The sequence below is a fragment of the Phalacrocorax carbo genome, chromosome 28 (assembly GCF_963921805.1).
Source record: "Phalacrocorax carbo chromosome 28, bPhaCar2.1, whole genome shotgun sequence".
Taxonomy (NCBI): domain Eukaryota; kingdom Metazoa; phylum Chordata; class Aves; order Suliformes; family Phalacrocoracidae; genus Phalacrocorax; species Phalacrocorax carbo.
In genome coordinates this window covers 2,305,902-2,321,438 of record NC_087540.1, presented here as the reverse complement: position 1 = coordinate 2,321,438, position 15,537 = coordinate 2,305,902, and the positions used below count along the sequence as shown (strand labels likewise).

The 15,537-nt window shown below is 48.0% G+C and overlaps 2 protein-coding genes across 2 annotated transcripts; both read right to left on the bottom strand.

Annotated features, from left to right (window-relative positions):
• Positions 1-9,212: 9,212 nt before the first annotated feature.
• Positions 9,213-10,292, bottom strand: LOC135318129 (keratin-associated protein 5-4-like). The gene has a single exon (XM_064474986.1). It carries the CDS (start codon positions 10,290-10,292, stop codon positions 9,213-9,215), a length of 1,080 nt encoding a protein of 359 aa, XP_064331056.1.
• Positions 10,293-14,594: 4,302 nt separating this feature from the next.
• On the bottom strand, positions 14,595-14,870 carry LOC135318130 (putative small proline-rich protein 5). The gene has a single exon (XM_064474987.1). It carries the CDS (start codon positions 14,868-14,870, stop codon positions 14,595-14,597), a length of 276 nt encoding a protein of 91 aa, XP_064331057.1.
• Positions 14,871-15,537: the final 667 nt, after the last annotated feature.

Here is a 15,537-nt window from a genome sequence, read left to right as displayed (position 1 = left end):
AGTACCAGCAAAGTATCTCTCACGGCAGCCCCAGGCTGTCAACGCAAAAGGTATTTCCATGCGCTCACTCCACGGCAGAGCCTCCGTAAGAGATGCTCAGAGGTTTGTCCAGTGGCGTTTGGGTTTGAATCACTGGGAAAAGCATGTGCAGAATTCAGGGGTGTGACTCCAGGGCACGTGCCTGGACCTGATGACTTTGCTGCGGCCGAGATAATTTATTCTTTAGCTACAGGGAAAACGTAATTGCCTTGGATGAAGCCACGGGACTTGCATGTAAGGATGGAAAAGACCTTGGTTAAGAGCTAACAAGGATTTTAGATTTATAACTCATTACCACAGTCCCAAGATTATGCAGGTTTGGGGTTTTTTCATGTTAGAAGAGATGTTTTGGAGTAATTTCCCTTCCTGAGGATTTTACGTATCACAAAGTGCAAATATCTTATTTCTGAATCTCATCTCTTAAAATTTGTCATATTTTAATAGCATTCCAGATGAGATTAGATAGTATTTCTGAATCCTTCAGGCTAGACTTATATCTCCACATCTTTCAATGTGTCTCTCCCTCCCTGCATCACGCAGACCATGCTTGCTGGGCTACTTAATCTTCTTGACAAGGTATCGAGCCTTTTCAGAAGCCTGCTTTAAAGCTCAGCAAAATCACTGCAAAGATTTCCATTAACAGAAGAAGACCCTTCGCTCTGGCTTTAGGACCATACAGATGCTTTGACTGCGGACTGTGTATCTTCAAAGTCATAAGCAGGGGAAAGGTAGCATGAGACTGCATGGCCAAGGGGATGCTCCTGTAGGTTAGGTAACGTACAGACACTAGCAAGCTCTATTTTTCCCTGGGCGAGAGACTGACCCAAGGCATTTACTGCATATACTGGGGTGCTGTCATCAGTAGCATGACAAATAGGAGAAAAAATTATTATATTCAAAAACTAAACAAATGCTAAAATATTCCCAGACCAAAGCTATAATTTAAAAGACAAAGATAAATGAATAAACATACACCAGAATTTTGCAGTGTCATAACTTACAGATTTTATTGTCTTTCATGACTAATTGGAGATTAAAGCAAGAAAACAAGAGTCTGATGCATCAGCAGCGTTAAACATCCCACACACCAAGAGGAAAACTAACAGCAGGACTAGTGCTTACAAAGGAAAATCACACTGATCAGCGGGTAGCAACTTCAAAGCACGTTACAAGCATCTGGTGATTAAAGACAGGCAAAGAAGAGGAGAGATGATCTAGAGTCTCTAAGCAAACGAGGAAGAGCGTTCAGGGACGTCTCCAGAGCCATATCCATATCCAACACCGAGTGAGCCAGGCGGGAAGCAGCAGGCAGCGCAGCCCTGCCTGCCCTTTGCCGGGTGGGCTTAGTGGCCGCAGCAGCCGCCGCCGTTGCCGCCGCAGCAGCCGCCGTTATTGTACATGGTGTAGCAGCAGGCCTGCATGGGCATGCAGCAGGTGGTGGGGCAGCAGTACTGCGAGCAGCACATCGGTGTCTTGCAGCACTTTGGGCTGCTGTAGCAGCACACGGAGTAGTTATTTCCACCGCAGCATCCGCAACCTCCGTTGGGCATGTTGTTGGTAGTAGTGTAGGCAAAGCTGGAAGGAACAGAGAGAGTCTGGCTGTGACTGGGATCGGGATATTTGGAAACACAGAATTAATTCTAAGCTCTGTTTATGCTGAATTCGGAGATTCAAGTAGCTGAAACCGAGTGCTGTCTTGTTTGTAGCAAAACTTGCTTGTAACCCTTCTCTTTGTCTTTTTCCTACAGTGAGATGCCCACCTACTCGTACCAGGGTGTCCCTAATGCCTTAGCAAGAATCACAAAGCACCGTGCACATAGGCCTCCATCTGGGCCCTCCCGAAACGTTCTCGGTCCCCTTGCTCTGCATGGCCCTACCGATACTCCTGTAGCCTCCCCATCCTTTAACGCTTCCAGCTCGTCTCCATGGTTCCTAGCACAGCTGATAAAACCCCACCTTCAGCCAAAGTCCGGATACCCGGTTATATTTGGATACTGTTATGAGATATCCATAGCATCTTTCTTTTGCAAAAAGGAAGGAAGGTTTAGATGTTCTCACTTACCCTGTTGATGAGTGAGGAGAGGTGAAGGGAAGAGAAGATGAGCGAATGAAGTGAGCTGGGCCAGGAGACCTTTTATAGTCCTAGACACCTTCCTCCTGGAAGTGAGACAGCCATTGACCATTTGAACTTCCCTGTTTACTAACCGAAACCCATACTTTTTAGCTATACGTGTCTTCTGGTATTTACTCTTTGCCTTATTATTTGTGATCACTACCTTTGTTTTACCTCATAATTGTTTAGCCTGCAGATAATCAAAGGGCTTCTATGAATACTAATGAACCTGTCCTCTCTGCAGCGTTGCAAGGGAGCCAAAAAATGCGTCCTCGTATCTGTTTGACAAATGCAGACAGTGACGGCCAGAGATGCTAAGGGACTTACTCAGCAGCAGCTGGTGCTGAATCAGTGTAAGAGCCGAAACCGAACCCCTGAGTTCTGTCTTTTGGGCACGTGATGCACTGTTTCATCAGATGAATGTTTGAAACAAATATTTGGAAAATTTCGTGAAAATAGGTACGTTCCCGGTCACAGGACATGCACGTGAGGAGGGAGCAAGAAGACCGTGTGTTTGGATGTGTTGGGAGTCATGCTGGCTCTTGGGTCTCAGTCACCTGCACGTGACTCCGTGCAAGATCATCTTGCCCTCACGCACGCTAAGAGCATCCTTGCAATGCCAAAGCTGTCTCGGTCTTTTGGCTTGCCTAAACTTCTGCAAATCCTCCAGTTTGGGGCTTTAGGTTTGCACGAGGGCATCACTGACACGAGAGTGCTTCAGTTCCTGCTCTGCTTCGCTGGGTTTGCTTTCCTAGAAACATTTTCAAAACCTCTGAACTGAATAGTCACTTCAGAGTATTTCGCATTTTAATCAAAAAGTTAAGGGGCAGCACTGCCTGTGCAAGCGGCAGCGCAAGGAGCCGTGGCTCTGGGACTGGGCACGACGCACTGCAAGTCAACGTGTCCCTCCTGCAACCTCCCCTCGCACCCAGCTGAGATCCCCGTGTGTGCGGGAGCCCTGGCACCAAGCAGGACCACCCCTGCCCAGCTCCTCAGCAGGGAGGGACTGGGGTTTACAGTTGGAGGTTGTGCAGGACTCTTTGGGTGTTGGAAGTGGTAAATGAAGGAGCTCAGCATGGACAAAGAGGACGAGAGGCAAATGAAGGTGGAAGAGATACGACAAGCACAGAAAACTAGTTCTAAGTGGGGTTGTGGAGCTAAACGGGAGGCAGAGACACAGAAGTGATGCAAGAAGAGACATTGTTGAGGTGAAACCATATTCTGTGAGGGAGAGAGGAAGGGGGGAAGGTCAAGGTAAGGCAGAGCCTTGGGCAACTGAGCCAAGGTGGATGAATGTTTAGTTAATGCCAGCCACTGCTTCCAATGCACTTTGCTGAGGGGCTGAATGCTGGCAGGAACACAGGGTATTTGGGGAGGAATTTTTTCCACGGCCTAAAATTGCAGCTCTCATTTGAAGACCTCGCCACATTATCCCGAGAGGAGTGCTGCCTAATGAGAGGATGGTGGAGCCTGCCTGGCGAGTTCCTTGCCTGCTGCCTGACATCCTCTGGGATCCCTAGGCTGCTCCGAAGAGAGCTGCTCCTGGAACAGGACCTAGGTCCAATTCCTAGAATAGGTCTAGACTAGGACCAGTGCCGAGGATGCTAGCAGGGACCTTGGTTTGATTCCTGCACAGTGCAAGGGGCAGACGATTGCGACCTTAGTGCTGCTTCGCCCGTGCAGTAAATGCAGGCAGCTCCTTTCCAGACTTTCCTGGAATGAGAGCAATTCCTTGAGCAAAATGCTGGAGGAGCAACACAAGTAATTGCAACGTCTCCAGGCAGGGTGTAAGAACATGCATGGCATCTCCTTTCCAGCAGATTCCCTCTGAGGAGGCATACACTTGCCTGCAGATGAGAACTGATTAATTTAGGAATTAACGGGGCAGAAGCAAAGGGGCACACTTCACTTGTGCCTCCAGAGGGCACGTTCTCATTGGCAAATCCTGCCACTGCAAGAAGTGATGACCCAGGTGGGCATTTCCCACCCATGATAGTCACGTCCAGCCATTCGTGTAACACAGGTACTCGAATGGCCTTTGATGGGTGAGCTTTGGATCCTAATGCAAAGAAGGGACCGAAGCAGTGTGGAAGCAGAGCCAGTGAAGGGCATTAGACACAGACTCAGGACTGCGGTGCAGATCTTGCATGCTATATTTTGGTACAAATCTTACTGACCCAGTCATTCTTTGAAGACGGTTGAGGGTTCTCACGATTTATTCTAACACCTCAGCTCAAAATCTGGTAACCTGGACATTTTAGCACAGGCAAGACCTCCTTCTCATAAATGTTGAAGTATTTATAGAGAGTGTCTGTAGGTTCTGAAGTAGACCTCTAGGTGGTTGAAATACATGGGGCTTTCCTAGTTGGGATGTGCTTGTGTCAAACTGTTTCAGAAGAAACTCGCATCCTTTACAAGTTTATGTATTATTTTCTTAATGTTTCTTTGTAATTTTACAGCGAGAGGAGAAATATTGCCTGCAGGGATGCCAGACACACAGCTTGTGTTTGAATAGACCCAGGAAGAAGCTCAGAACTGCATCCGGGACGCGTTCATATTCTTCATGTAGGCAACTCCGCCCCCCGCCCGCCAGTTAGCACCTTTTAGACAGAGGCAGCCCAATGCTGGAAGAAAATGCAAAGAAAACGCGATAGGTGTGGTGATGCACTCTGGCTGCACCAGCTAGCAAATAGATAACCACCAGGAGTTTTGCAGGGTTATGAATTACAGATTTTATTGCTTTTTCAGACAGACTGAAGCAAAACAGTGATGAAAAGAATTAAACATCCCACACACCAAGAGGAAAACTAACAGCAGGACTAGTGCTTACAAAGGAAAATCACACTGATCAGCGGGTAGCAACTTCAAAGCACGTTACAAGCATCTGGTGATTAAAGACAGGCAAAGAAGAGGAGAGATGATCTAGAGTCTCTAAGCAAACGAGGAAGAGCGTTCAGGGACGTCTCCAGAGCCATATCCATATCCAACACCGAGTGAGCCAGGCGGGAAGCAGCAGGCAGCGCAGCCCTGCCTGCCCTTTGCCGGGTGGGCTTAGTTGCCGCAGCAGCCGCCGCCGTTGCCGCCGCAGCAGCCGCCGTTATTGTTCATGGTGTAGCAGCAGGTCTGCATGGGCATGCAGCAGGTGGTGGGGCAGCAGCACTGCATGGGTGCGCAGCACATCGGCCTCTTGCAGCACGTCTTGGTGCGGTAGCAGCACACGGAGTAGTTATTTCCACCGCAGCATCCGCAACCTCCGTTGGGCATGTTGTTGGTAGTAGTGTAGGCAAAGCTGGAAGGAACAGAAAGAGCCTCTTTTTCTCTGCCTGAATTTCCCAGTCGTTTATGCAGATTAAAGCTTGCTTATCCCAAACCCAATCTCTCAAAGCTGGTCTCAAACCAGACGGTGCAGGAAAGCCTGGATGGCTTCCTGCAAAAGCACCCCGAAGTACGGTAGAGTGCAAATGAAGAGGCAAGTAGCAAGCTCTGACTTACCCTGTTGATCAGTGAGGAGAAATGAGAAGTGAAGATGAGTGAATGAAGACCACAGTGAGGGGGAGCCTTTTATACGCTTCAAAGCCATCCCCCTGGAAATGAGGCATTCTTTGGCAATTCTGACTGCGTATTACCCAGTATACGCTTCTCACGTGTCTTCCGGTATTTAATCTTTACCTCTTTCTGTTTGCTCACCACCTCAATTGTGCACCATAATTAGTTGTACACATAAACAACGGGTGCAAATTTTCTAATGAATTTGCATCATGGGAACCGGAGGTAGCTGTAAGGTATTCCCATCCACTTCCCAAGGAATGACCTTGAGACACAGAGGCACTTAGCAATGTGCCTGGGGGAGCCGGGTGCTGAAGCAGTGGGAGAACCATGCCTGGAACTTGGAAATGTCACGGCTCATGTGTCCCCTCTGCGCTTGGCTGGGATTTTGGGGGACCAGTGGAAACTATTGGTCAATGTGAATCCTTTTTTCCTGCCTCTGAGATGTGGCTGGGTGGTCAAAGTTAAGACTGAGGAGTTTCTCCTGTCTCAGTCTTGTTCTTGGGTCTTCCTCCATGGTGCATGGTCCTCACACTCCCTGCTTTTTATTTCTGCTAAACTATTAAGAATTTTTTTTTTTTTATTTTCACCCATGGAAGGGATGGATTAAGTCTAAATTAAGCTGCTTTCAAAGCAGCAGTGCACGCATGTTAGCTTTTTCCCTGTGTTGCTTCCGTACACTCCATTTTCTAAGATTATTTCTAAGGTCTGTGAGAAAGAGACAGCTTGGTTTTTATGGTATTTGTGATGATCACATTTGAGTGTTTCACACTAGCAATCTGATTCTGTGTCACTGTAGGCAAGCATGAGGTTCAAGACTGGAAATCCAGTCCTGAGTGCATTTCTCCATGCCTTTCCCCTGTACCTCGGGACCCCAGCTAGTATCTCACGGGTGCTCTGAGTTCAGGCACACGACAGGACTTTTCCAGCAGTTGCGTATAGTTGTTTTGGCTGCACTGCGTTAAGGCCAAGGCTGATGTGCGTGCAGAGCTTGACTGAATAGTCAGGAGGGAATGGATAAGATGGTTGGAGTCAAGGCAGATATTATGAAACAGGCTTGGGGATGGGGGAAGGAATTGCATCCATGGGCAGAGCCAGGACAGCTCCACGTGAGAAGAAGGTGGTGGTGATCGCATTTCCATCTGATGACAGGGGACACCAATATAAGATGAGAGTCCCAAGACACTGAAGCAGCATCTATTCATGGCAAATAAAGGCTGCCATCATGTTCAGCAGACTTTGAATGTGAGGCTGAAGTGGTGGCACATGATCCCTTGTGGTTGGGACGCGTAGTTTCTTCCCAAGATGCGAACATGACCTCCTATGACGTTGGGTGTCTCTTCTGGAATTGTCCCTAGGGGAGCATTGTTTTGGTCATGTGATAATAGCCAGATACCTTCCTGCAGGAAGTAATGCCCTCTTTGTGTAAATCCTAAAACACGTTGTCCACTGAATAAGTCATTCATCACCTTTTTATCAGGCTTTATTGTTGCCATATTGGCCAAGATGATGCCTGTGTTAGAATCATAGAATCATAGAATGGTTTGGGTTGGAAGAGAACTTCAAAGGCCAACTGATCCAACCCCCTGCCACGAGCAGGGACATCTTCAACTAGTTCAGGTTGCTCAGAGCCCCATCCAACCTGACCTTGAATGTTTCAGGGATGGGGCATCAACCACCTCTCTGGGCAGCCTGTGCCAGTGTCTCACCACCCTCAGCATAAAACATTTATTCCTTATATTTAGTCCGAGTCTCCCCTCTTTTGGTTTAAAACCACCACCCCTTGTCCTATCGCTACAGGTCCTATTAAGAAGTCTGTCCCCATCTTTCTTATAAGCTCCCTTTCAGTATTGGAAGGCAGCGATAAGGTCTCCTCGGAGCCCCAACACTCTTAGCCTGGACTCATGGGAGAGGTGTTCCAGCCCAGATCATTTTTGTGGCCCTCCTGTGGACCCACTCCAACAGGTCCATGTCTTTCTTAGAAATGGATGGGAACCCTGCAAGGCTGTTGCTAATCAGGGTCTTATACAGATATCGAGGAGATACTGGCATTTAATGTAGAGTTGGGTCAGAAATAACATCTTTTACTCTTTTACACGCCATGCCTTGCCGTGCCATGATGCCTTTGTGAACTTCCATGGTGGTTACATGAATTTGAGAGCTTCAGTACCTTTGTGAATGGGGAGGAATCTGTCATGGCAGCTTTTCCAGCATATGATGAAATTAATATTCACAAGGTTTCCTTAACAGAATGTACTTCTGATATAGTACGGTATGGTGTAGGATATCTTTCTGCCAGTGAACTGTACCCGGTTTGCCAACTAATCAAAAACTCCTAAGGACCTGAGTAATCTTTTCAGGAGACCCTAAGGTGGTAGAGAAGATTATTCTGATGCAGACTTTGTGTGTGCTCTGAAGATCTGGTTGAGGAAAGCAATCAAGACAGTGCTCAAGGCATTTTCTCGAGACATGCAATTCAGGGCTGAGTCCTGAATTTTAATAGTAAAGGAAGTCCCAGCCAGGTAGAAAGGGTATTATTGACTCATGTGTGTGTTATTTTAGGAATGAAGCTTTTAAGTTGTATGCTAACACCTGGGTTTCATTCCAGCGCCTGTAACCCAGGAATGCCGCATATGGAAATCTCTGCTCACATAAAAATAATTCACTGATTTAAGGTGTTTTCTGAAATTTTATTTTTGCAGATGGTAGTGGAAGAAGGTGGTGCCTGCCATTCAGTGAGTAGTGAACTCCTCTCGGTACCTACTGAAATACCTATTCCAGTATCAGGGATGAGTTCCTATAGATCTTACGGAGTGGTGTGTTTTCAGATGGTGGAATTACGCATGCTTCATTCAGTCTGCGTCCTTTGAGTTTTATTTACCTTAATCATTCAGTTTTATAGTAAAAATTGAGCTAGCTGAGGCAGGTGATCAGAGACCATACCGCTCTGCTTGCTGTCTTTAGACTGACTTAATTTATGCCGATGGGAAGCATGGCTGGGCAGCTCTTTGTTTCCTAAATGTTCTGCTGTGCCACGGGAGCACGTCTGTAGCCAGCCGGAGCCTGGCCGAAGGTACCGAAAAGGGCATCAGCATGAGGACACACTCCGGGCAAAGCGATGTAAGAACAACCAAAAGACAAGATTTTGCGTTTTGCTTAATGCTAAGTTTTATTGTCTACAAGCCAAGAGAGGAAATGAAGAATGATCGCATTAACGGCAAAGGTATCCCAAGTCCCATACACCAAGAAGAGGATTAACAGCCCCACTAATATCTAATAGCTCTTTGCCTGATACAATGGGTGATGTATTCAGGTGCATTGCAGATGGTTAATAATTAAAGGACAGAAAGAAGAAGGCAGCTTAAGTTTGAAAACAAGAAGACAATCGCTAGGCGTTTACTCCATCGTCATGTGAACCAGATGCAAACGAGAAGGTTTCCATCTCCTTGTGCCTGTTCTTGTTGTACACCGGAGATGGGAGCCGGCAGAGTTGCTTTTGCTACCCAGAGCTGGCTCAGCAACACTTCTTGACTGTGGTGCAGCACTGCTGGATGGGTATGCAATACCTCCTTACGGGAGAGCAGTATTGCACAGGGCTGTAACACACCACAACGGGCTTCTTCTTCACTACGTAGGAGCAGCAAGAGAGACATCCAGAGCAGCAGCAGGGGCGGCAGCCACAGCAGCAGCAGGGGCGCTGGCCACAGCAGCAGCAGGGCTTCTGGCACACCTTGGTACAGCAGACGGACTGCTGGCACGGGTCACAGCAAGGCTTCTGGCATGGGTCGCAGCAGGACTGCTGGCACGGGTCACAGCAAGGCTTCTGGCATGGGTCGCAGCAGGACTGCTGGCATGGGTCACAGCAAGGCTTCTGGCATGGGTCGCAGCAGGACTGCTGGCACGGGTCACAGCAAGGCTTCTGGCATGGGTCACAGCAGGACTGCTGGCACGGGTCACAGCAAGGCTGCTGGCATGGGTCACAGCAGGACTGCTGGCATGGGTCGCAGCAGGACTGCTGGCATGGGTCACAGCAAGGCTTCTGGCATGGGTCGCAGCAGGACTGCTGGCATGGGTCGCAGCAGGGCTTCTGGCATGGGTCGCAGCAGGACTGCTGGCATGGGTCGCAGCAAGGCTTCTGGCATGGGTCGCAGCAGACGGACTGCTGGCATGGGTCGCAGCAGGGCTTCTGGCATGGGTCACAGCAGACGGACTGCTGGCATGGGTCGCAGCAGGGATTCTGGCATGGGTCGCAGCAGACGGACTGCTGGCACGGGTCACAGCAAGGCTTCTGGCATGGGTCGCAGCAGGACTGCTGGCACGGGTCACAGCAGGGATTCTGGCATGGGTCGCAGCAGACGGACTGCTGGCATGGGTCACAGCAGCATGGGTCACAGCAAGGCTTCTGGCATGGGTCGCAGCAGCAGGACTGCTGGCATGGGCTGCAGCAGATGGTCTTCTTCTGGCACGGTTCGCAGCAGATGGTCTTCTGGCATGGTTCGCAGCAGACGGTCTTCTGGCACGGCTGGGTGCAGCACACCGTCTTGCTCCTCACGACGGAACAGCATCCGGTAGAGCAACATCCTGTAGAGCACATGTTGTTCGTAGGGTGGGCAAGGCTGGAAGGAGCGAGGACCTGAAACACAGCACGATTTCAGATACAACCCATCTCTCTGAGTATATAGATGTGTTTTACTTTGGCGTACAAATGCTGCTGCCTGGGCCCACATCACACACCGCTTCCTATTTATTTGTCTTGAGTTGCAAGAAAAGGTCCTTACAGAAATCGAGCCACCTGCTGCTACCCCAGCAATATTTGTGCATCTTTTGAGCTGTTCTGGGAACTAACTTTCCTGCTCTCATATATGAAGATCATGCCCTGAATTTCCATCCCAAGAAGCTTATTTTCCACTGTCCTCTCTCTACCGCCTTTTGCAATAAGCAATAGGCCAACAAGCTAGGAGAAAATCTGGATTTCAGAGAGAGCTGTAGGACCCAGAACACAGAATCATAGAATAGTTTGCGTTGGAAGGGACCTATAAAGGTCATCTAGTCCAACACCCTACAGAGATCAGATACAAAGACACATTTCAGTTCATTGCTTGACCAAACCCAAGTGCAAACCATTGCTGTCAAGGAACACTGCCAATAGGTAACACTTACCGTGCTCACCGAGTGGTGCAGTTGAGTGAGGAGCAAAGGGACGGGGAGACCTTTTATTTAGCTCAAAATTGTCCTTCCGGAAATGAGGTACCCCACAGCAATTCATGATTTACGCACTAAGCCTATACTTATTTGTTGAATGTGCCTTCATCTATTTAGTCTTTGCCTCATTGTTTTACACCAACCCCTCAATTTTGTGTTATTATCAATTTGTTCTGTAAATTTTTTACAGTTTTTTAATGTCAAGTTAATTCTTGTGTGATGCTTGTGAACTACTTCAAAGGTATGTTTCTGCTCATTTTGCATATGGTAACGCTGTACATTGAGATGCTAGGTGGCTTGTTCAGAGCTAGTGAGTGCTCAATTAACGTAAAAATCATAATTAAGATTGAGGAGCAGTGGATTCCAAAGGCATGTAGAGGCCTTCTGGACGTCAGTCACGCATTGATATGATTTTTTAAAATAGAATTTCAACAAGTGTAATTCCATGGCCCCGTGTTTTGTTGTTGAATGCAGAAATGGTGAAGCCCGATGTCTTTCTTTGGGGTCTCTGATCATCAGAAGGGCAAATATGCAACCGAAAGCTCTTGACATCTCACCCTTTGCTGCCTCATCCCATCCATGCACAGGAAAACACACGCCTTTGGCCGTGCCAATATCAGAAATTTTAGGTGCAAAGGACTGTGCGAATTCATCATAGCGATTTGGAATAGAGTTTGGGTCAAGGCTGAGTCCATGTTTTTCCAATTCCATTTTGACATCTTTAAATAAAAGCAAAATGCAAAACTTTTCTGGAAGCTTTGCATCCTGTTTCTGCTTAGCATAACTTGATCTGCAAAATTCCTATTCCATTTTTTTAAGTCCTTTTGTGCCCTCGAGCGATGGAAGACCCACCTACGGATGTTATTTTTGGAATAACTCTATGCTCAGTTCTCGGTCACCCATTGGCAGTCATTAGTGCTGATGTTAATGATCATGTTGAAATTATTCATTAATGATGTTAATATTTATTTTGCATGAGAGCCTGAAGGCCTTACATGATGCTCTGCGCATCTTTAGGATTTCCAAATTAAATTAGATCTTTTTAAAAAATTACCTCTCCAGTCAGGGGGAACTCACGGGACCCAGGACCATGACTGACATGATGAAATATTTCATTTCTGAAATCACCCCGAGGAGGAGGGCTGCTCCTGCTGCTGTGGGGCTGCGGGTCAGTGGGAGCAGAGCACCGAAGGACCCTTGACCACCCTCCCCCTAGAGCTTCACTGGAGATATCCTGATTTCTGCTGAGGCGAAGGAGACTGTTTCTGTTCATACAGAAACACAGTGTGGTCTAGGTCACAGATGCTGAGGACAGGATGGGTCATCGTGAACCTTCAGTTTGACTTCTGGTGATGTAAAGCATCTGTTTCCACTACAGTTTCTGTTGGGCAGCTACTGTTTTTATTTAGATACATCCCAGCTTTTAGAAAGCTACCAGTCTTGCTTTGAAGAATTCAAAGGACCATGAAGTCACCACTTCTCCGGGCAAGCTCTTTCCAAGGTCAATGTTCCTGTCTACTAAAGCATAGGCTTCATTTCCTACTGAGTTTGGCTTCATGCTAATGACCGGGTTAGACTAGGTCACTACCACACATTATAATCTAATTAGTGATAGAAATCTAGACCAGCTGAGTACCTGCATCTCAGCTGACAATAAAGGAGGCTCTTGGCAGCCTGGGAGGGGGTTTCTGAGCCTGCAGAGAAATGGCAGGAGACTCTGATGTTAGAAACATGGGTGATCCTGAGCAGTGAGGTAAAGCAGGAGATGTTGGTCAAAATGAGGCAGTTTTCTGCATGGCTTTGTACAGATCTGGTGCATCGCTTCATCCAGGGTCCCTCTGAGTCAGAAAACTCCCTGCTGCTGTTAGAGCTGGATGTGAACATCAGAGATGCCTAGGGCTGCGTGAGACGGGTCCACAGGCAGCTGGGAGACCCTTAACCGATTTTACAAGAGGAATTTTACAAAAGAAAAGGTTCAAATTGGATGAAAAAAAAAACCACCCCAGTTAAATTTTGCATTAAGGGAATAAACCTAGTGGGCTCTGTAAGATGCCCAGAGTAACACCACTCTGTTTGGATTTGAGAGTTACGGATGCAATGAAGCAATCCTTGCTGTGAAACAGCTAAGGCAAATTCCTCCTCATTAATCCTTAGGGGTTTGCTCATGGTTTATCCTGGTTGTGGAAATCCGCTTTACGTCACTTAACGTGCAGTCAGCAGAGCAGAAACGTTCCTTTAAGCTATCTAGAATCGTTAGGTAGAGGACTTCTTCTCTTGCCAAATGGCTATGGTCTCTGATTTTAAAAAAATGTTCTAATGAGGTAAAGCATTCGTAAAGGCTTTGGTCCTGGATGCTCCAGGTGTCAAACCTCTCCAGGGCTGACAAGAGAATAGAATAGAAATAAGCTTCATTCTTGTTTCCCCGTTATTGCTGCCATTTCTCTTCTCGAGTTAATGGGAGCTTCAAGCCTGAGCGCAGCAGAAAGCGTAAGCGGTTCAGAAGCTTTGTGCCTTTGGGACTTGGGGGAGGAGGAGGAAACAAGATGTGCTGTGATTAGTTACAGAATGGAAAGTTGGAGGCCTGGGAGAGCAAGGGGAAGGGAATGTACGTACCTGAAGACAAAACCGCTGCTACGGGCAGAAAGCCTTGCTGACTCAGCTACAGAGAGGTGAAGGACGAATAAGGAAAAGAGTTTTTAACGTAGCTGCCAAGGGTCGCATGAAAATGAGCCATCTCTTAGCCATGGCACAACCCGGAATGTAGGTGAGTAATTAGTTGCTCTCTGCATCCCATTTGCAACTTTTCCTTTTTAGCAGGCTGTTCCTCTATAATGACAATTTTCTCCGTAACCTATAAATAACTAATTCCAATTACTTATATACCAACTGGTCATTTACCAGGTACGTGCAGTGCCCAGCTCATCCAGCCTATTTCCCATGCCTGCCCTGGGATGGGTGAATCACGCTGGGGAAACCTTCTCTCATTTTACACTGTAGAAATTATTTAATTGAGGGTGTTCCAGGGCAGGTTCCAAACCCCGCAGGATTTGCTTTGTTTTGTTTCCAAATATAGCAGCGGCTTTTAAGATCATCTCTGCAGTAAAAACATGAACGTGCAGGCCAGGCCCCCAGCTGTAACTCTGAAACCCCCATTGCACACGCTGAGCTCAGTGCAGGTTTTTGGTTTCACCAGGAATTAACCCAACGTGTTTCTCCTAGCCCTCTGCGCGTGGTGTCGCTGGTGGGTGCCGTGGGCATTTTCCTTGGCTTTCGTGTTTCCTTGGCGCTCCTCCTACTTTAGCTATTTTCACCAGTGATGCATGGCTCTAAAACCACGAGGAAAAAAACCAGATGCTGCCAGACAAGCAGATATGACGGAGACTGAAAGCATGCAGAACTGTTAGGTAGGCTTGAAATACAATTTTTATTGTCTTGCTGAAGAATGAAGCAGCAAAGCAAGAAAGAAACTATTCCCAGGGGGTAGCGTGCTTTGCATTGGCAGAAAGAAGATAAACAGCTCAAAGCTCATTAAACCGAGAGGCTTCATCCTAATACGATGCCACCCTCCAACTGTTTTAAAAGCGTTTGCCGGCAGGGAAGCGGCACGGCTGGCATTGATGAGCGAGGAGATGAGCTCAAGGCTTTGGGTGAGGAGCGAGCCGGTGGGTCCAGGTGCCGGGACCGGATCCTGCTCCTAATACTTGGGGCATTTTGGCGGCAGCTTGCAGATGTTCTTGGTGTACTGGGGGCAGTAGGGGATCGGGGGGCAGTAGCGCTGCACGGGGGGGCAGTAGGGCTGCACGGGGGGGCAGTAGGGCTGCACGGGGGGGCAGCAGGGTGTCACGCAGCTGTACTTCTGCACAGGTGGCCGCTGGATGGTGTAATGGCAGGAGGATTCCGAGTCGTGGCAGGAGGAACGGGATCCATGGCAGGAGGTTTCGTGGCTGTGGCAAGATCCGCGAGAGCACATTTCTGGAGTATCAGCAAAGCTGTCAGGAGCAAGAGATCAACACTGTGAGAGGAGCCCCAGATTCACTCCTTATATTCCCTCCCCCCCTTTTTTTAAAATAATATTTTTCTTGAGCTCCCCAGTGAACTGCTTCTCTCTTTCTTTTGGCCTGCCTAATCCAGACGAATGCACCCTTGATCCTGCCTAACATGCAGGGCTTGATCTGGACAATTGCTGCCTGAAGCTAGGTCCCTACAAGCCAATGCAATGAGCCCCACGATCTGCTCCCAAACCCCATCTCCCTTGTGAAACAGCGTGGAGTTTGTGTTGCCCGAGGGTCCCTTTGTGTGCCCTTGACGGACCTTCCCCTGCGATCCCCATCCCTCCTCCTGCTGCTTGCCGTGCCCGCCTCAGAGCACTGCAAGGGTGCAAGCAGAAGGCGTTGAGGTAAGTCCCAGCTCCCAGGAGGTCCATGGAAACCTCTAGTGGAGGTTTCTTCACTCTCAGCATGAACAGAAGGAGTAAAATTGGTCTTACCTTCTTCAGCTACAGGGAGAAGTGTCTGGAAGCGAAGGCGAGCGACTGAGGAGGACTGGGCTGAGCGGTACTTATATGGCTCCGAAAGGTTATCTCGGATGTGAGACACCTCTTTGCAATGACAATTTAATTATTTCCGCACTCAATCCCG

Coding starts and splice junctions, on each gene's coding strand:
- LOC135318130 (XM_064474987.1), bottom strand. CDS start 14,870: ATGTGCTCTCGCGGATCTTGCCACAGCCACGAAACCTCCTGCCATGGA.
- LOC135318129 (XM_064474986.1), bottom strand. CDS start 10,292: ATGTGCTCTACAGGATGTTGCTCTACCGGATGCTGTTCCGTCGTGAGG.